The following is a 22,470-nucleotide window of genomic DNA, read 5'->3' on the forward strand; positions in this document are numbered from 1 at the left end:
GTGTGTTACAGGCACATTTCACTACGGGGCAAGCTGGTTTCTTATAAGGAACCATATGGTAATTATCAATATGCCATTAGCCTATTACTTGACTTTGAGGAACCATTTTGTAAAGATAATCTAGTGTCTAATTAAAAAGAAAGAAATGAGACTCAGGTTTAGGATGCCTCTGGTATTCTGAAAGGGCATTCAAAAGGACTTCAAAACTGAGATTTTTCATTCATGTATTTATTCCACAATCAAAATAAATCATAATTTAAAGCCATAACATTTTGAAAAGGTAAAGGAGACTGTGTCACAGTGGCATTAATAAAACAACACTGGCCTAAAGTGCAACACTGAACAGGTGTTTTCTGCTCCCAAGGTGGAATAAATACATAACAATTACACTTAAAATTTCACTAAAGATCTGGGAGGAGGCAAGTAGCCCTTGGAAACAAACTGTCCAATGAACAGTGGCAGGCTGCAGATAACTTTTCTTAACATTTTACTGCAAGAAGGAAAAACCCCCAAGGTGTCTACTAGCGCAAACCCCCGTTTCATGCTCCTGGCCTTGGTTTCTTCCTTCCTTCCTCAATCACATCCAAATCCAGAAAGGTCTCTGCACCCCATGCTCAAAAACACCACTGTGAGTCCCCAAGGACCTCAGTACAGACTGTTGTCAATGAGTCTGTGTGCGACCTTCCTCCAGAACCTCCAGGGAAATCAGGAGCCTAAAGAGCAGCAGTATCTCTTTAAACAATGGTTTTAACTGTCCAATGAGCTCTGATGGACCATGTGCATTTCATAAACAAACCAAAATAGTGCCTTAGTCTCTTCCTATTTCTCTGGGAAAATTTAAGTAAACCATTCAAGTAAAAAAGAAAATGTTTACAGAGCGGTGAAAAATGAAAATTCAATGGGTTTATGCCAAAAAGCAAACCAGTCCTCTGCAGCCTAACTCATTTGTTTCTGGGCCGCGAAGCCATGTAGAGAGCGATCAGGCAGTAGATGGTCCCCCCCAGCGTCAGCGCCATGGTGGTCCGGTAAAGCATTTGGTCAGGCAGGCCTCGTTTCAGGTGGATGGGCACACCGTCAGATTTCTGGAAAGCAAGAAGTACCAAGGACATGGTTAATAATAAAAAGATTTTACAGTTTAGGCTAATAAAGAACAAATGTCTCTACTTTATAACTAATCCATCAACACACTGCAGTGGAAAAAGCCCTAATCCGTCGGAATGCTCACAGAAATAGTGGTATACATTTCCTTACACACGCAGCTACAGCCCTGTAAGGCCAAAGCCATTCTCCAAAACGGAGCCTCACGAACACGCATGCAACAGATTCCACATTTCTAAGAAATTCATCATATATTAATTAGGAAAGCAGCATGGGTGGATTTCTTTTAAAAGCAAAAGTAAGGGCGCCTGGGTGGCTCAGTTGGTTAAGCGACTGCCTTCGGCTCAGGTCATGATCCTGGAGTCCCGGGATCGAGTCCCACATCAGGCTCCCTGCTCAGCGGAGAGTCTGCTTCTCCCTCTGACCCTCCTCCCTCTCATGCTGTCTCTCATTCTCTCTCTCGCAAAAAAAAAAAAAAAAAAAGCAAAAGTAAGCCACAGCTAAATAACCACAGGCACAAGAAATGTTTGACTTCTGATCTTTAGTCAATGATGTCTGAGCTCACCAGATCAATTAATAGGCTCTAGTCCATTTTGTACTCGGCTTCTTTGCATTAAGCTGTTAAACCCTTGTTTAAAAAAGAGACTCCAGGGTGCCTGGGTGGCTCAGATGGTTAAGTGACTGCCTTCAGCTCAGGTCATGATCCTGGAGTCCTGGGATCGAGTCCCACATCGGGCTCCCTGCTCAGCAGGGAGTCTGCTTCTCCCTCTGACCCTCCCCCATCTCATGCTCTATGTCATTCTCTCTCTCAAATAAATAAATAAAAATCTTAAAAAAAAAAAAAAAAAGAGAGAGACTCCACAGGGGCGCCTGGGTGGCTCAGTCGTTAAGCGTCTGCCTTCAGCTCAGGTCATGATCCCAGGGTCCTGGGATCGAGCCCCACATTGGGCTCCCTGCTCTGCAGGGAGTCTGCTTCTCCCTCTCCCACTCCCCGTTTGTGTTCCCTCTCTCGCTGTGTCTCTCTCTGTCAAATAAATAAAATCTTAAAAAAAAAAAAAAGACTCCATAAAATGCTGAATCCATTATTTTGCACAGTCTCCAAACTCCCTCCCCCATAATAACTCAAGACCCCAAATGCCCAATCAAGTCTTACTTATCGGATAAAAAGGGATTAAACTGACCAAAAGTCCCCAAGCCGGTCCTGAATCTGCACATATTTTTGAGGATGGGGAAGCTGCCTTCTAGCAACAGCAGGAACAGACACTGCCACTCCCACAGCACCTGATCTGCAGCTGGGTCACTGGCCTATTATCTGTACACAGATTACCATTAATAATATTTTAAAATCCAATTCTGGCTTCTCTCTGTTGATCAGCAAACCCAAGAGAGCCTCCTCTACTTCTAACAGCTCAGTGAATTTTAATATCAAGCAAGCAAAAAACCACCAGAAGAAAACTCACTGCCAAAATAACTTATTCTCTAGTGTCTGTTCTAGTGTCTTCTCTCACCTGGAAAAACTTCTGCAGCTCAGGAACTTTGTTTTTCCCAGCATAATCATATACCGCAAAATCAGAACTCAGTTTGGTTGGTGTGGCAAATATGATAGGCGGTGCTTCTGTGGAAACCACAGGCCTTAATCCCTGTAAGAAAAAGGAAAATGTCAAGTTGAAAGCATGCCTGAGCTTATGAACAACCTTTCCACAAGCAGGCTGTCTGGAATCGTGGAGGCAGTAATTCAACCACACCAGAAGAAAGGAAAGGCTCTCCAAGTCTGCATTACAAGGCCTTTAATTTTAAGATTTAAAGTCCTTAAACTTTCAACAAAATACATTAGTCCACTTTCCCACAGCAAACCCCATCAAGAAGAATTCCCTGACATTAAGATGGGGGTCAGGGGAGGAAGGGAAGCAAACAACCAACCACAAAAGCCCAATCTGGGCTTCCAGAAATAACTATTATGTCTATCTTCCTATTAAATCAGTAAAACATTTATAATCTATATGAACTTTTGGTTAGATTTCCAAAGAGACCTGGCTGTCCCTTTTCTCCTCTGGGTGAGCTGATGTACTAACATGTTATCTCTTAACTCCAAAGTAGACATCAAAAACTGTCCAGACACACAGTAAAGAAATGTCTCAATCTGGAAGAGCCTGTAATGGTAAGAGACTTGTCTTTCAGGACCAGAAAACAAAACAAAACAATTAGAGCGATTAAACCTTCCAGCATTAACAAAGCTGTAAGTAAAACAGATATAGTAAAAATAAAGGAAACTCAGTGTTCTCATCTGTGACATGTATATAAAAGTACTGGGATCTACCCCTGAAAAGACTGCATGAGACACTACGTGCCTAAAGCGGCGGGCCTGCCACAGGCACACGGCACACAGTCAATAATATAAACTGAACGACATTGGGGGTTAACACAGGTTTGTGATGAGCAGCTCCCTGGGCCACATGGACAGAAGGACAAACACACAAGCTTAAAAAGAACCTAAAGGGGGAGAAAAATGAAGTACTGTCACAGGCTACAACAAGGATAACCCTTAAAAACATGCCAAGTAAAAGAAGCTAGTCAAAAAGACCACATCTTATAGGACACCATTCATATGCAAGTCCAGAATAAGAAAATCTACACAGACAGAAAGTAGATCGGCAGCTGCCCAGGGCTAGGAGGTGAGCAACAGGGGGGTGATAACTGCAGGGTATACGTTTCTTCTGGAGGTGACGAAAATGCTCAAAAATTAATGTGGCAGTGGTTACACAGTATCTATTAATACACTGAAAAACCACTGAGCTATACACTTTATTATTATTATTATTTTTTTTTTTTTTTTGAGACAGAGAGAATGAGAGACAGAGAGCATGAGAGGGAGGAGGGTCAGAGGGAGCAGCAGACCCGAGTCTGCTCACCCAGAGGAGAAAAGGGACAGCCAGGTCTCTTTGGAAATCTAACCAAAATTTCATGTGGCCCAGGGAGCTGCTAATCACAAATCATGCGGGACTCAATCCCAGGACTCCAGGATCATGACCTAAGCCGAAGGCAGTCGCTTAACCAACTGAGCCACCCAGGCGCCCCTGAGCTATACACTTTAAATGAGTGAATGTATGGTATGTAAACTGTATCTCAATAAAGCTACAAAAAAAAAAAAAAGAAGAAGAAGAAGAAGAAGAACCTAAGGGGAAGTCTGGTTTTCTATCTGACAGAGTAAACCCACAGTGGCAGGTATAGAGATGGTTCTCCAAAATAACCCGCAGATTAAGATATGAGCTAAGAGTTACAAACCAATAAAATCACATCCTTTTATATTAAATTCTAACTACAAAAAATAAAAATTTAAAGTTAGGAAGTAGGGTTCAAGCTCAGCCTCTTTCATTTTACAGATGAAAAAGAAAATCCTTTGCTCAAATTAACAGAGTTGTCGGACCCCTGGTCCTTGATCTCTTCAAAGAAATAAAAACTTACATATAACTGACAAGACCTACTCTAAAGATCATATATTGAAAGCCTCAATGAGGGGCAGCTGGGTGGCTCAGTCGTCAAGCGTCTGCCTTTGGCTCAGGTCATGGTCCCAGGGTCCTGGGCTCAAGCGCCGCATGAGGCTCCCTGCTCGCCAGGAAGCCTGCTTCTCCCTCTGCCATACCCCCGCTTGTGTTCCTCTCTCACTCGCTCTCTGTCAAATAAATAAATAAAATCTTCAAAAAAAAAAAAGAAAGAAAGAAAGAAAGCAAGCTTCAATAATACTCCCACCAGGGAAGCATTAAGATCAACAGGGCAACAAAAACACATTAAAGCAAACTTGGTTTTGGTCCAAGATGGCAGCACAGAAAGACTCTGAACTCACTTCCTCCAAGAACACACCAAATCTACACCTACACATAGAGAGCAAATCCTCCTGAAGAAGAATTGAAGGTTGACTGAACAGCTTCTGCATAGCAAAGGATAGAGGGACCACACAGAGAATGGCAGGAGACAAAGACATGGTAACAACAGGAACCCCACCTTTTGCCAGGAACTGCAGTAGGGAGGGATAGCACTGACAGGCCCACACAGAGATTCACCCAACCTGGGGGTAGGGCAAAAAAAAACAGCAGTTTAAAAGGCAAACAGGGCGCCTGGGTGGCTCAGTTGGTTAAGCGACTGCCTTCGGCTCGGGTCATGATCCTGGAGTCCCGGGATCGAGTCCCGCATCGGGCTCCCTGCTCGGCAGGGAGTCTGCTTCTCCCTCTGACCCTCCTCCCTCTCATGCTCTCTGTCTCTCATTCTCTCTGTCTCAAATAAATAAAAATAAAATCTTTAAAAAAAAATAAAAATAAAAAATAAAAGGTAAACAGAGGGCACCCCATAGCTCAGTCAGTTAAGTGATTGCCTTCGGCTCAGGTCATAATCCTGGAGTCCTGGGATCGAGTCCCTCGTCAGGGCTCCCTGCTCAGTGGGGAGTCTGCTTCTCCCTCTGACCCTCCCCCTCTTGTGCTCTCTCTCTCTCTGTCTCAAGTAAGTAAGATCTTAAAAAATAAAGTAAAATAAAATAAAAGGCAAATAGACTGTAAGTGAAGGAAGCCCCGTACACTAATGCTACAGCAACTACTAAATAGTGGGAGAACTGCTGGAACTCCCTCTGGTTAGAAGGTGTTAGCAAGCACCATTGTTTACATTCCCCCTCTGCCTTGATAGTGCAGATGGGAGCAGGCATGCTAGCCAGCCTGCAGCCTCGGGCCCCTAACCCACACCAGCTCCAGCTGTCCCCCAAAGGTGTTCTCCACCACATGCACCTGCCTCAGCTCCAACCATCCCACTACGGCTGCCCCAGCACAGCACAAACCAGAACACCCCAGCCTGCACCAACTACAGCCCTTGCTATCTCACCAAGGTGGCCTGGGCACAAAACACCCTGGAACACCGCTGGCCCGCATCTGCTTCAGCAGCCATCCAGGGCACTTCCTATGCAGAGCATGCCAGCACATCCTGCCCCAGCTCTAGCCATCCCACTATGGTGTCCCAGGGTGGAGAGCCTGAGGACAACCCAGCCTGAGCCTGACCCAGCTCCTGCCATCCCACCAGGGCAGTGCTAGACCCAAGCACCCCTGAACCACCTGGCCTGAACTTGCCCCAGCTCCCACCATCCCACAGAGCAGACCCAAAGAATGCGCCCTGAGCCTGTGCCCACTACAGCTCTAGCCAGCCAAAGCCACCAGACACAGTCTACAGAGGGGACACTCCTACACAAGGCCACTCCTTCAAGACTGGGGAAGGTTGCTGTTTCAACTAATTCATAGAAACAAACAGAGAAAGACAAACAAAATGAGAAAAAGGAATATGCTCCAAAGAAAAGAACAAAACTTCAGAAAAAGAACTAAATAAAATGGAGATAAGCAATGACCTGATAAAGAGTTCAAAGCAATGGTTATAAAGATGCTCACTGGAGTTGAAAGAAAAGCGTAAGAGAACTCAACAAAGAGATAAAAAATATAAAAAAGAACCAAACAGAGCTGAAGAATACAATAACTGAAATGAAAAACACCCTAGAGAGAATCAACAGCAGATCAGAAGATGCGGATGAATAGATTAGCAATCTGGAAGACAGAAAGTACCCAAGCTGAACAGCAAAAACAAAGACAGGTTAAGGGACCCTCTAGAACAATGTCAAGCAATACTAATATTCACATTATAGGGGTCCCAGGAGAAAAGAGGCAGAAAACTTACTTGAAGACATAACAGCTGAAAATTTCCCTAACCTGGGAAAAGCAGACATCTAGGTCCAGGAAGCAGAGAGAGATCCGAACAAGATGAACCCAAGAAGATCCATACCAAGACACACAACAACGAAAATGACAAGGATTAAAGACAGAATCTTAAAAGCAGCAAGAGATAAGGAACTAGTTATGTACAAGGAAAACCCCATGAGGCTATGGATTTTCCAGCAGAAACTGTGCAGGCCAGAAGACAGTGGCACAATATATTCAAAGCACTGAAAGGAAGAAACCTACAGCGAAGAATGCTCTACCTGACAAGATTATCATTCAGAACTGAAGGACAAATAGGAGTTTCCCCAAACAAACAAAAGTTAAAGGAGTTCATCACCACTTAACCAGACTTAGAAGAAATGTTAAAGGGACTTTAAGCAGGAAAAAAAAGGCCATGACTGGAAGAAAATTATGAAACAAAAACTTCACTGGTAAAAGCAAACGTATGATAAAGGTAGTAAATCAATCACTTAAAAAACTAGTATGAGGGCGCCTGGGTGGCTCAGTTGGTTAAGCAACTGCCTTCGGCTCAGGTCATGATCCTGGAGTCCCGGGATCGAGTCCCACATCGGGCTCCCTGCTCAGCAGGGGGTCTGCTTCTCCCTCTGACCCTCTCCCCTCTCGTGCTCTCTCTCATTCTCTCTCTCAAATAAATAAATAAAATCTTTAAAAAAAAAAAAAACTAGTATGAAAGTTAGAAGATGAGTAAAATCAATTACATCTATAAAATTTGTTGAGATTCACAAAATAAAGATGTAAAATATCACATCATATACATTTACATACATGGGGGAGGGTTTAATATTAATGATTTTGGAATGTGTTCGAACTTAAGCAACCATCAGCTTAATATAGACTGCTATATACTAATGATGTTATATATGAACCTTAAGCTAACCAGAAGCCAAAAACTTTATAATAAATCCACAAAAAAAAAAAAAAAGAAAGGAATCCAAGTAAAACACTAAAGTCACCAATTACAAGGGAAGAGAGCCAGGAGAAAAAAGAGAAAAACAACAAAAACCACCAGAAAACAATCAACAAAATGGCACCTGTAAATTATTACTTTAAATGTAAATGATCTAAAAAAAAATGGGGCACTTGAGTGGCTCAGTCAGTTAAGGGTCTGACTCTTGATCTCAGGGTCATGAATGGAGCCTACTTAAAAAAAAAAAAAAAAAGTAAATGGTCTAAATGCTCCAATCAAAAGACAAGGGTGATTCAGGGATGCCTGGGTGGCTCAGTCGGTTGGGCATCTGCCTTCGGCTCAGGTCATGATCCTAGGGTCATGGGATCGGTCCCACATCGGGCTCCTTGCTCAGTGGAAAGCCTGCTTCTCCCTCTGCCTGCCACTCCCTGTTTGTGCGCTCTTGCTCGCTCTGACAAATAAATAAAAACTAAAAATCTTAAAAAAAAAAAAAAGACAAGGGTGACTCAATGAATAAAAAACAAGGGCACCTATATGTTGCCTATAAGAGGCTCTCTTCAGACCTAAAGACACGTATAGACTGAAAGTGAAAGGATCTAAAAAAAATATTCCATACAAATGAAAGCAAAAAGAAAGCTGGGATAGTAAAACTTTTATCAGACAAAGCAGTCTTTAAAACAAAGACTGTAACAAGAGACAAAGAAAGGCATTTTATAAAGGGAATAATCCAACAAGAGGACACAACAATTGTAAATATCTATGCACCCAACATAGGAGCACCTAAATATACAAAGCAAATATTAACAGACACAAAGGAAGAAACTGACAGTAATACAATAATAGTAGGAGGCTTTAACACCCCTTACATCAATGGACAGAAAATCCAGACATAAAATCAATAAGGTAACAGTGGCTTTAAATAACATTAGACCTGGGCGCCTGGGTGGCTCAGTTGGTTAAGTGACTGCCTTCGGCTCAGGTCATGATCCTGGAGTCCTGGGATCGAGTCCCACATCAGGCTCCCTGCTCAGCAGGGGTCTGCTTCTCCCTCTGCCCTCTTCCCTCTCGTGCTCTCTGTCTCTCATTCTCTCTCTCTCAAATAAATAAATAAAATCTTAAAAAAAAAAAACATTAGACCAGACAGACCTAGCAGATATATACAGAACATTCCATCCATAAGCGGCAGAATATACATACTTCTTAAGCGCACCTGGAACATTCTCCAGGACAGATTACATGTTAGGCCACAAAACAAGTCTCAATAAATTTAAGAAGATGGAGCATCTTCTCCATCATACAGCAGTATGAACCTAGAAATCAATTCTAGGAAAAAAAACTAGAAAAAAACACAAACACATGGAGGTTAAACAACATGCTCCTAAACAATCCATGGATCAAGGAAGAAATCAAAGAGGAAATTTTAAAGATACACGGAGAAATGAAAACGGAAACAATGGTTCAAAATCTTTGGGATGCAACAAAAGCAGAGGAAATTTTTATTTATTTTTATTTATTTTTATTATTTTTTAAAAGATTTTATTTATTTATTTGAGAGAGAGAGAATGAGAGAGAGCAAGCACATGAGAGGGGGGAGGGTCAGAGGGAGAGGCAGACTCCCCGCCGAGCAGGGAGTCTGATGCGGGACTTGATCCAGGGACTCCAGGATCATGACCTGAGCCGAAGGCAGTCGCTTAACCAACTGAGCCACCCAGGCACCCCAAGCAGAGGAAATTTATAGTAATACAGGCCTACCTCAAGAAACAAGAACAATCTCAACAACCTGACTTTACACCTAAAGGAACTAGAAAAAGAATGAAGAGCAAAGTTAGAAGAAAGAAGGAAATAATAAGGATTATAGTAGAAATAAATTAAATGGAGACTAAAAAATCCAATGAAACTAAGAAATGGTTCTTCAAAAAGATAAAATTGATAAACCTTTAGCAAACTTATTAAGAAAAAAGAGCTCAAAAAAAAATCACAAATGAAGGAGAAGTTCCAACTAACACCACAGGATTATAAGAGACTACTATGAAAATTGTATGCCAACAAGTTGGACAATATAGAAGAAATAGATAAATTTCTAGAAACATACAATCTTCAAAACTGAATCAGGAAGAAATAGCAAATCTGAGCAGACCAATTACTAGTAGAGAAAGCGAATCTTGTTTTCAAAAAATTCCCAACAAACAAAAGTCCAGGACTACAGGACTTCAGGGGTAAAACCTATCAAACATTTAAAGAAGAGTTAATACCTGTCATTCTCAAACAATTCCCAAAAATAGAAGAGGAAGAAATTCTTCCAAATTCATTCTACGAGGCCAGCATTACCCTGATACCAAAACCAAATACAATACAAAAAAGAAAATTACAGGCCAATACCTCTGATGAATACAGATGCAAAAAATACTCAACAAAATTTAGCAAACTGAATTCAACAATACATTAAAAAGATCATTCACCATGATCAAGTGGGACTTATTCCAGGATGCAAGAATGGTTCAATATCCACAAATCTATCAACATGATACACAACATTAACAAAATGAAGGATAAAAATCACATGATTACCTCAACAGATGCAGAAAAAACATCTGACAAAATTCAACATCCATTTATGATAAAAACTCTCAACAAAGTGGGTTAAGAGGGAACATAGCTCAATATAATAAAGACCATATATGATAAATCCACCAGCTAACATCATACTCAATGGTGAAAAGTGAAAGCTTTTTCTCTAAGATCAGGAACAAAACAAGGATGTCCCTTCTCCCCACTTTTATTCAACACAGTACTGAAGTCCTAGCCACAGCAATCAGACAAGAAAAAGAAATAAAAGGCATCCTAAGTGGTAAGAAAGAAGTAAAACTTTCACTATTTCCAGCTGACTCCACCAAAAAAATATTAGAATACATGAATTCAATAAAGTCCCAGGATACAAAATATACAGAAATCTGTTGCATTTCAATATGCTAATAGTGAAGCAGCAGAAAGAGAAATTAAGAAAACAATCCCATTTTCAACTACATCAAAAAGAATGAAATACCTAAGGAAAAAATTTAACCATGGAGGTGAAAGACCTGTACTCTGAAAACTATTACAATGATGAAAGAAACTGAAGACACAAATAAATCAAAAGATATACCATACTCATTAACTGGAAGAATCAATACTGTTAAAATGCCCATACTACCCAAAGCAGCCTACAGATTCGATACAGTCCCTATCAAAATACCAATAACATTTTTCACAGAATAAGAAAAAAATAATCCTAAAATTTGTATGGAACCACAAAGATCCCAAATAGCCAAAGCAATCTTGAAAAAGAAGAAAAAAGCTGAAGTATCACAATCCCAGACTTCAAGGTATACCAAAAGCTATAATAATCCAAACAGTATGGTACTAGCACAAAAATAGATATCAATGGAATAGAATAGAGAGCCCAGAAATAAAACCATTCTTTATATGGTCAATTAATCTACAACAAAGGAAACAAAAACACACAATGGGGAAAAGACAGTCTCTTCAATAAATGGTGCTGGTAAAACTGGACAGCTACATGCAAAAGAATGAAACTGGGGGTGCCTGGGTGGCTCAGTCGCTTGAGTGTCCAACTCTTTGTTTTGGCTCAGGTCAGGATCTTGCGGTCGTGGGATCCAGCCCCACATCAGGCTCTGCATTCAGTGTGGAGTCTGCTCCAGATTCTCTCTCCCTCCCCTCCCACCCATTGCTTTCTCTCTAAATAAATTAACTTGGGGCACCTCGCTGGCTCAGTCAGCAGAGCATGTGACTTTTTTTTCTTTTTAAAGATTTTATTTATTTATCTGACAGAGAGAGACACACACAGCAAGCAAGGGAACACAAGCAGGGAGAGTGGGAGAAGGAGGCCTCCCTCGAAGCAGGGAGCCGGACATGGGGCTCAATCCCAGGACCCTGAGCCGAAGGCAGATGCTTAACAACTGAGCCACCCAGGCACCCCAGAGCATGTGACTCCTGATCTCAGGGTTATGAGTTCAAGCCCCATGTTGGGTATAGAGATTACTTTTAAAAATTTAAAAAAAAAAAAAAAGAGCTTTTGGCTTTGGACTAGGAGACAAAGTTGCAATGGTCTTTGGTTGTCCTGAATCAGGGTTCATCCAACACCAGCCACCTCCACCATGCCACCTAAGTCCGATCCTAACAAGATCAAAGCTGTACTGTATACCTGAGGAGCACCAGTGGGGAAGTCAGTGCCACGTCCCCCCAGCCTCGAAGACTGGCCCCCTGGGTCTGTCTCCAAAAAAGGTTGGTGATGACATCACCAAGGCAACGGGTGATTGGAAGGGTCTGAGGATTATAATGAAAGTGACCATTCAAATTAGACAGGGCCAGAATGAAAAGGCACCTTCTGCCTCTGCCCTGATTATCAAAGCCCTCAAGGAACAGCCAAGAGACAAAAAGAAGCAAAAAAACATTAAGCACAGTGGAAATATCACTTTTGGTGAGATTGTCAACATTGCCTGACAGATGTGGCACCAATCTTTAGCCACAGAACCCTCTGGAACCATTGAAGAGATCATGGGGACTATCCAGTTGGGCTGCAAATGTTGGTGACCACCACCTCATGACATCATAGATGACATCAATAGTGGTGCAGTGGAATACCCAGCTAGTTAAGAACTACAAAAGAAAATACTTCAATAAAGGATCATTGGAACCCCCCCCAAAAAAACAAAACAAAACCCACAAAAAATAAATTCAAATGGATTAAAAACCCAAATGTAAGACCTGAAATCATAAACTCCTAAAAAGAAAACATACACAGTCTCTTAGACATCAGCCTTATCAACATTCTTCTGAATCGGTCTCTTCAGGTAAGGGAAACAAAAGCAAAAATAAACAATTGGGACTACATCAAACTAAAAATCTTTTGCACAGTGAAGGAAACCACCAAAACAAAAAGGCAACCTACTGAATGGGAGAAGATTATGTGCAAATGATATATCCAATAAGGGGTTAATATACAAAATCTATACAGAACTTATACAACTCAATACCAAAAAAACAGATGTACAGAGGACCTGAACACACATTTTCCAAAGATGATTTACAGATGGCCAAGAGACACATGAAAAGATGTTCAACATCACTAAGTATCAGGGAAATGCAAATCAAAACCACAATGAGAATGGCTAGTATCAAAAAGTCAAGAAATAACAAGTGTGTAGAGGATACAGAAAAAAGGCAACCCTCATGCACTGTTCATGGGAATATAAATTGGTGCAGCCATTATGGAAAACAGTTATGGAGGTCCCTCAAAAAATTAAAAATACAAATACCATACAAACCAGTAATTCTGCTTCTGGGTATTTACCCAAAGAAAACAAAAATATAGGGGGCGCCTGGGTGACTCAGATGGTTAAGCGTCTGCCTTCGGCTCAGGTCATGATCCCGGGGTCCTGGGATTGAGTCCCACATCAGGCTCCCTGTTCCCTGCGGAGCCTGCTTCTCCCTCTGCCTCTCTCTCTCTTATGAATAAATAAATATTTAAAAAAAGAAAGCAAAAATATCAATTCAAAAAGATATGTGCACCCCTATGTTTACTGCAGCATTATTTACAATAGCCAAGATATGGAAGCAACGTAAGTGTCCATCAATATATGAATGGAGGGGCGCCTGGGTGGCTCAGTCGTTAAGCGTCTGCCTTTGGCTCAGGTCACGATCCCAGAGCCCTGGGATCGGGCCCCACATTGGGCTCTCTGCTCAGCAGGGAGCCTGCTTCTCCCTCTCCCACTCCCCCTGATTGTGTTCCCTCTCTCGCTATCTCTCTCTCTAATAAGTAGGTAAAATCTTAAAAAAAAAAAAAAACAGAAGAATGGATAAAGAAGATGTGATACACACACACACACACACAGTGGAGTAATACTCAGCCATGAAAATAAGATTTTGCCACTGGCAACAACTTGGATGGACCTAGAGGGTATTATGCTAAGTGAAATAAGTCAGACAGAAAAAAAAAAAACACATTAATATTTCACTTATGTGTGGGATCTAAAAAATAAAACAAAAAATAGAAATAGACTCAGAAATACAGAGAACTGGTGGTTGCCAGAGTGGAGTGGGTGGGAGGATGAGGGGAAAGAGGTGAAGGAAATTAAAAGGTACAAACTTCCAGTTGTAAAATAAGTCAGGAGGATAAAAAGTACACCATACAGAATACAGTCAATAATGCTGTGAGGTGACAGATGATAACTACACTTATGTGGTGAGCATTTTGTAATGTATATATCACTATGTTGTACACCTGAAACTAATATAATATTGTAAATCAACTATACTTCAATTAACCCCCCACCAAAAAGTAAACTTCGTTTCTATTTCTTTGACACAGTCCCACAAATGGGAATGAACCGTGGACTTTTTTCTGCACTGCATTCACTCATTCAGCATATATGACTGAGCCCTTACTCTATCCTGAAAATACACGATGAATAAGACAGATACAATCCCTGCCATTACGGATATTAATGTTATGGAATAACAGCCACTAATTATGTGCTCGGCCTTTCTTATATGCCCAGCATCCTATCAAGCATTTCACACACATCATCTCATTTAATCCTGCCAGCAACCCTACCAAGATGTTATTATTCCCATTTTATAGAGGAGAAAACTAGATCAGAGAAGGCAACTTGCCTAAGATCGTGTAGCAAAAAGGATGGCATCTAGCGTCGAAACTCAGGCCCCTCTAAAGTCCACAGCCTTGGGTTTTTAAGTATTCTACTACCTGGCCCCACTGCCCCTCTCAACTATTTTTTTTTAAAGATTTTATTTATTTATTTGAGAGAGAGAGAATGAGAGACAGAGAGCATGAGAGGGAAGAGGGCAGAGGGAGAAGCAGACCCCCTGCTGAGCAGGGAGCCCGATGCGGGACTCGATCCCGGGGACTCCAGGATCATGACCTGAGCCGAAGGCAGTCGCTTAACCAACTGAGCCACCCAGGCGCCCCGCCCCTCTCAACTATTGCTTAAAGGCAACAACTGATTTAGAGAGAAAGTTTTATAAGTTGCTAGTCTAAATTTAGTATATAATACACTCAGGTTCAGAAGGAGTTAGAGATGGGAAGAGAGGCCCTAACTACTGAGATACCAACGTTAGAAAGTATCTCTCTTTGAACTAAAGAATTTAACAGGCTCCTTTATTCTGTGAGCTTTGTATTTTCTCCTATAAGGATCATTTCCCCTTGAATGCAAAAATTTAAAAACTCTTTCTACCAAGCAGCTCCGAAAATGGTTTGAAGTTAAATTCTTGTTTTGACAGGACTAATGTGAGTGCATTTTTAGAAAGGATTATACCTAATCGCTCAGTGTTTGTACACCCATCAAGTGATTCAAAACTACAGCAAAGTTTTTGAACAATATCATCTGAAAAAAAGAGTATCAACCATCTTAATGGTTTTAAATAACTCCGTATTTCCATTTATAATACTGTAAGTTTAGAATATGGAATTTTAAAGTTACCAATAATCCCAGTATCTTATCCCATTAACTATTATAATTTGTATATTCTCCTCCAATCTTTTTTTATAGGCGTATTTTAACATCTTTACAGTTGCAGTATAAAATTCTACATTCTAGGGTCACCTGGGCAGCTCAGTCGGTTAAGCCCCTGCCTTGGGCTCAGGTCATGATCCCAGGGTCCTGGATAGAGCCCCCAAGTCCCTGCTCAGTGGGGAGCCTGCTTCTCCCTCTGCCTGCCACTCCCCCTGCTTATGCCGTCAAATAAATGGATAAAATTCTTTTAAAAAATAAAATTCTACATTCTGTTTTTATTTATAAACATTTCTTTTCAGGATCCTACATAATCTTCATAAATAAATTTACTCTTCACATTAACCCTGTAAATGAGGTATTATCGTCCCATGTTACAGATTTTTTTTTTTTTTTTCAGATTTTATTTGAGAGAGTGAGTGAGTGAGAGAGAGGGACAGCGTGCACGCGAGCATTGGGGGGGGGAGATAAGAGGGAGAAGCAGACTTCCCACTAAGTGGGGAGCCCGATGCAGGACTCGATCCTGGGACTCTGGGATCATGACCTGAGGTGAAGGCAGACGCTTAACCGACTGAGCCACCCAGGCGCCTCCCATGTTACCGACGATTAAAACAAAGCTCAGAGATTCCATAAGAAAGATGGGATTCAAACCCACACATTTTTATTATACCATACAATCAATAATTCAGCTGTCCTGGCCCCACAGGTAAAAGGAATGGATATTAATCGCTTCTCGGCCTTTTGGCTAAGATCATGTGTATGAATGGATATTCACCTATCTCATTAAATTTCCTAAGAATTAAAAGCAGTCAGTGCTTCCAATGTTTCAAGGCAGCTAGACAGGACTGACCCTGGGGTTCTCAAGAGTGGACTTGAACAGGAAGCTGTATTTACAGGAAGGTACCTAAAGCAAATCCCTTCACCTATGCCTCTTCCAGGGTTGCGGCTGCCCCAATGTAGAAGAATTATGGGCCTCCCCATCTCAGTAACTGACGATAGCATCCTTCCAGGTTTTCAGGCCAAGATCCTTGGAATCTTTTTTTTTTTTTAAGATTTTATTTGAGACCGAGCGAGTGGGGGAGGAGGAGACAGAGGGAGAGGATCTCAGCAGACTCCTCGCTGAATGCGAAGCCCTCTACAGCTCAATCTCACAACCCTGAGATCATTACCCGAGCCGAAATCAAGAGTCAGATGCTTAACGGACTGAGCCACCCAGGTGCCCAGAATCATTTTTAATACTGCTTACACACTGCAAATCCTTTTGGCTCTACTTTCAAAATACACTCAGCATCTGACCACTTCTCATCCATCTCCACCAATCCACACTCTGGTCCAAACCCCTGGATTTTTATAACAGCCCCCCAACTGATCACCCTCCTTCCATTTCCACACTGGCTGCCCTGCAGTCTACTCTTAATGCAGTGACCAGTGATTGTAGATGTCACTACTCAGCTCCAACCTCTCCAAAAGCCTCCTCACACTGAGCAAAACCCAAAGTTCTTACAATGATTTCCAGGGCCATAAGATGCACCCCTCAAACCCCACCACCCTACCACTTACATCATCCCCTTACTCTACCCCCAGTCCCCTAGACAAGCCCCTTAAACCTCCCAGGCACCAGGCACTGTTCCCTCTACCTAGAATGCTCTTCTCTGGGTATCCACATGATTGGCACCCTCACCTCCTTCAGGTCTTTGCCCATGTGTCACCTTTTCAGCAAGACATTCCCTTACCACCCTTTTAAACTGCATGTCCTCCCCTTTACCCTGCTAACAACCTATCACCCGTTCCCAGTTTTTTTTTCTCCACAGCACTTATAAGCACCTAACAAACCAAATTTTACTTTGTTTACTTTGTCTCCCCCTACTGCAATGGAAGCCTCACAAAGGCAGGATTTTGGCATGTTTTGTTCACTGCTCTTACTTCCCAAGACTTAAAAAAGCAAAGAGCACACTCAGTAAATATCTGCTGAATGTATAAATAAGCTATGGCTTCACCACCATGTAGACTTAAATATTTCAGAACTAAAGTCATGTAAATCAAATGAGTAGCTGATGGCAGAGCCTCCCACATCTCCCACAAATGAGAAAACTAGTGAATACTGTTCTTAAAATAGTGGACTGCAGACCAAGTGGAAATCACAGGTTTTGCTTTTTAATACCAAATCTCTTAGCTATTTACACAATCACTACCTCTACAATTAAGAGCCATTCAACAGCAACCACATTCAGCGGCTGAGTTCTTCCCAGTCTAATATAGTTGCTCCAAAAAATTTTCTTAAGATTTTATTTTTAAGGGGTGCCTGGGTGGCTCAGTCGTTAAGCGTCTGCCTTCAGCTCAGGTCCTGGGATCGAGCCCTGCATCGGGCTCCCTGCTCGGCGGGAAGCCTGCTTCTCCCTCTCCCACTCCCCCTGCCTGTGTTCCCTCTCTCGCTGTGTCTCTCTCTGTCAAATAAATAAAATCTTCGGGAAAAAAATTTAAAAAAAAAAAAGATTTTATTTTTAGGTAATCTCTACACCCAATGCAGGGCTCAAACTCACAACCTCAAGATCGGAGAGTCTCATGCTCCACCAAATGAGCCAGCCAGGTGCCCCTAGTTGCTCCAAATTTTTAAAGAGAAAAGTCAACTCGATTTTTTTCCCCTCGAAGTTCACTGGCCCAAGTTTCCCTTTTCTTCTACCTTTTAGGTTTGAGGAGAGTGGAGAAATAAGAGAATTACATGATTTTTTTGTTTTAATTTTTAAATGATAGAATTTTTCAGTGCTCTGATCTGAATTCACTCTGATTTAGGGCTAGAAACAACTGTCAATCTGCAGCAACTCAAGTTCTACCTGCCAGCAAGATATCACCACCTCCATGTTTCCAGGACACAACACACTCCGCAGGTCCAAAATTCACACAGTTCCTCACAGACCTATTCAAGCTCTCTGTTTATAATGGAAGCACCACCATCCTCCCACTACCCAATCATCCTGGAGTCCTCCTTTCTGATCCCCCCAGTCTCCCGCATCAGTTGCTAAATCCTTATCCCCCAGACCTCTCTCCTTTCCCACTCAGAAGACCCTGAACTATTTTATGGGTTTAACAGGCATCCCTGGTACTGGTCTCTCCCAGTCATATTATCTTTTCAGGCGTAGCTCTGTCATGATACTTGCTCCTCCATCATAAACCCTCCATGAAACTAAAGGTAAGAAGTATGCCCTTGTTTCAACCTCTGGACAAGACTCTAGCACAACTTTCTCCATCAAGATGTTTTGAAAATTCCTGTTTCTTGGGGCACCTGGGTGGCTCAGTTGGTTAAGCGACTGCCTTCGGCTCAGGTCATGATCCTGGAGTCCCGGGATCGAGTCCCGCATCGGGCTCCCTGCTCGGCAGGGAGCCTGCTTCTCCCTCTGACCCTCCCCCCTCTCATGTGCGCTCTCTCTGTCTCTCTCTGTCTCAAATAAATAAATAAAATCTTAAAAAAAAAAAAAAAAAAGAAAATTCCTGTTTCTCACAAAATTAAGTCCTACCATCCTACACCCTTCATGATCTATCTCCATCTACCATGGCTAAACTTACTACTCAATGATTCCCCAGTGATTTAAGAGGCACTAGAAATCTGAAGGCCCTACCTGTACCACATGCATCTCAGGGTAATCTCTGCTCTGAGAGCCAATTCCATTTCATATGTTTTAGTCTAAAATTTTACTTCCTTGCTAAGTAACAAAACCTAGATTATGCTAAAATTCTATTAAATCTACAGAGCACCTGGGTGGCTCAGGTCATGATCCCAGAGTCCTGGGATCAAATGCCATATCGGGCTCCCTGCTCGGCGGGGAGGCCGCTTCTTCCTCTGCCTGCCGCTCCTCCTGCTTGTGCGCTAACAAATAAAAAAAAAATAAAAGAACATCTACAACCACAAACAAATCAATTGTGATATATTCACACAATGAAATCCTACAAAGCAATAAAAGGAGCTACTAATACATGTAACATGAATGAACCTCAAAAATATTGACTGGGGGGAGGCCCTACACAAGAGAGTACTGTGTGGTTCCATTTACGTGAAATTCAAAAACAGCAAATCTATTAATTTATAACAGTCACAATAGGAAGGAAGACAGAGATAGGGAAGGGAACTTCCTAGGGGTGACGGAATGTCGATATGTTAACAGGGGTATGGGTTACAGTGTATGCACTTGTCAAAACTCACTGAACTGCAACATTTAAGATCAGTGCCCTGAAAAATACACTCCTATAGAAGCAAATATGATAGAAATGGCTATTCCCCTGTAATCTGCAAAAGAAATAAATCACTGTTGTTGACAACTCCTCCTTTAGACCTCACTACCAACTTGGCTTCAGTGACTCCACACTGGTTTCCCTTCTAATCCTGGTCTGTTCTTTTGATCAATGTTCCTCCTCCGGGCGCCTGGGTGGCTAGTCGTTAAGTGACTGCCTTCGGCTCAGGTCATGATCTCAGGGTCCTGGGACCGAGCCCCACATCGGGCTCTCTGCTCGGCGGGAAGCCTGCTTCTCCCTCTACCACTCCCCCTAATTGTGTTCCTGCTTTCGCTGTCAAATAAATAAAATCTTAAAAAAAAAAAAAAAGTTCCTCCTCTACCCTCCCCTTCGTATTTCTGTAGTCTAATCATATTCCCACCTTTCTTCTCTATATGCTCCCTGCGTGATCTCCCCACCACAGATTCTACTACCACCTATAGGCTGAAGACACCGAGACCTATTAAACTCTGTATTCCTAAATCCAGCTACTACCAGACATGACATCATCACAAGTTCAACATTTATAAACCTGGATCCTTGCCCTATCTTAATTTTTTTTTAATTTTTATTTATTTATTTATTTATTTATTTATTTATTTATTTATTTATTTGACACAGAGAGAGCGCACAAGCAGGGGAAGTGGCAGGCAGAGGGGGAGGGAGAAGCAGGCTCCCTACTGAGCAGAGAGCCCAGCGACGCAGGGCTCCAGGGCGACCTGGGATCATGACCTGAGCTGAAGTCAGACCCTCAACCGACTGAGCCACCCAGACGCCCTTATCTTAGTTAATATTAACAGCGCATCTAGGGGCGCCTGGGTGGCTCAGTCGTTAAGCATCTGCCTTCGGCTCAGGTCATGATCCCGGGGTCCTGGGATCGAGCCCCACATCGGGCTCCCTGCTCAACGGGAAGCCTGCTTCTCCCTCTCCCGCTCCCCCTGCTTGTGTTCCCTCTCTTGCTGTGTCTGTCAAATAAATAAATAAAATCTTTAAAAAAAAACCACAAATATTAACAGCACATCTAATCTTAGACTGAAATCACTTTTTTAAAAGATTTTATTTGAGAAATAGAGCAAGTGCACGAGCGGGGAGGGTGGGGTGGGCAGAGTGAGAGACAGAAGACTCCCCGCTGAGCAGGGAGCCCGACTAGGGACTCGATCCCAGGACCCAGAGATCATGACCTGAACTTAAGTCAGACACTTAACCTACTGAGCCACCCAGGTGACCCTGAAATCTCTTAAAACATCGTCCCCACTTGGGCAAGTTGCTGTGTCCCCCAGAAAAAGGAGGTAACAATAGAGCATCCTTTACACCCCACCTGGGATCCTTACTATTCGAATCCAGTTTTCCAACTGCATATTTCAGTTGCAAATATTTCCGACACTTCTCTGTGAGTATAAGGAACGAACATGATGGTATCTCACACTCAACTTCTGGAGAATAGCTACCACTTACCCAGTACCAACCATCTGCCAAAGACTACTAATGACGTGACACACACTTCACTTAACCTGTACTAAAGCTGCCCTAGATGAAACTAAGCTCACAATAAATTAAGTAACCTGATAAAGGTCATAAAAATAGTGGCAAAGCCAGGACGTTAGCTCTGATGAAGAGTCTACAACTGAGGCTGAAACTCCCAACCAGCAAAATGAGTGAAATCAGAATACTTTTTAGACTCAAATGGCTGCAGCCAACCATGTTACAGCTGAGAAGCGTAAGGTCCTTCCACGTAACTGCCCAGATTCACCTGGACATTTGAAAGAACCCATCAAGTCCCCCAATTCTGATCATACAGCCTCTCCGGCCCCTGTGGCTTCCCTCGGTGCTGTCATCCCAGCTCTCCAACCTCGTGCCTTGATGCAGCTTTTGGGCGACGCAGGGAGGTACCAATGGAGCACTGAGGAGACCAAAAGCGGAACCTCCTTAAAAAGGACAAAGCCGAACTTCAGACTCTTGGCAGGTCGCATTCTGGGCCACGCCGACCCCACAAGCCACCCCCCGACCCACAAGCAACGAGCTCAGAGGTCACCTTGACCCCAGCTGAATGCCAGGCCCAACTTCCGCGCCGGAACAGCCCCGCCGGGGAAGCAGCTACAGAATGAGCAGCCTCAACGGCCGCTGCAAGCAGATGCGGAAAGGGGCCGGGAGGTGCGGGGCGAGCCAAACCCAACCGCAGGCAGAAATCCCGCCCTGCTCCGGCCTCACGACTGCCAGGCGCAGAGGCTCGGGCGACCACTTCTGTCCGAGACGGCCCGCCGCTACCAGTACCTGCGGGCTATAGGCGTCGGAAGCCCATGTTCCAGTCAACTTCTGCGTGAAGCCACTAAACTTGTAATACATGACGCCCGGTGTCCGGCTTCCCGCAGCCGCTACCTGCGCGACTGCCCCAGAGAAGGACCCTGCTTTCCCTGCCGCCGCTTTAAGTCTCAGCCCAAGGACCCTGCGCCAGGAGCCGGGCTGACCGGAGATCGCCTAATTTATAACATGACCTCTTCAGCCATATCAGGGAACAAGAAGCCGGAGTGTCAGGGCCAAGAAGGCAAAAGACAGCTCTAGCAGAGCGCAGAAGGCCGCCGTAGCGGGGTCTGTAGGAAGCACGAAATTCCCGCCCCCACCCCCACCCCCCGCACACATTTTGATTCGGGCAGTGCTGAGACGCCTTAAGAAATGCGCAAGCGCCCCGCGAACCAGGCCGGAGGCTGAGGGACTCGCCAGGATCGAGTGGGGCGGACCTTGGGCGGGGCCTGGGGCGTGGTCTGGGGCGGGACGGGCGTGGTCTGGGGCGGGACGGGCGGGGAGAGCTAGAGTTGAGGGGCCACCGGTTGGTCCTTGGATGGGAAAGCTTCTCTTCCTTTACCAAACTTGCGCAGTCTCATTTCTTTCTTCCCCTCCCTAGGTCATTTGGTAAAGC

General features: G+C 43.2%; 1 protein-coding gene across 1 annotated transcript; it reads right to left on the bottom strand.

The window, feature by feature from the left end:
• Positions 1-207: 207 nt before the first annotated feature.
• LOC118007814 (cytochrome c oxidase subunit 7A-related protein, mitochondrial) lies at positions 208-21,975 on the bottom strand. Its single transcript, XM_035000990.1, has 3 exons — positions 21,828-21,975; positions 2,607-2,738; positions 208-1,082 (listed from the first exon to the last, which is right to left on the bottom strand). The coding sequence occupies exons 1-3, from the start codon at positions 21,897-21,899 to the stop codon at positions 942-944; spliced, it is 345 nt and encodes a 114-aa protein (XP_034856881.1). The 5' UTR covers positions 21,900-21,975; the 3' UTR covers positions 208-941.
• Positions 21,976-22,470: the final 495 nt, after the last annotated feature.

Source organism: Mirounga leonina, unplaced genomic scaffold, assembly GCF_011800145.1.
Source record: "Mirounga leonina isolate KUSES-001 unplaced genomic scaffold, KU_Mleo_1.0 Mir_125, whole genome shotgun sequence".
NCBI classification, from domain to species: Eukaryota; Metazoa; Chordata; class Mammalia; order Carnivora; family Phocidae; genus Mirounga; species Mirounga leonina.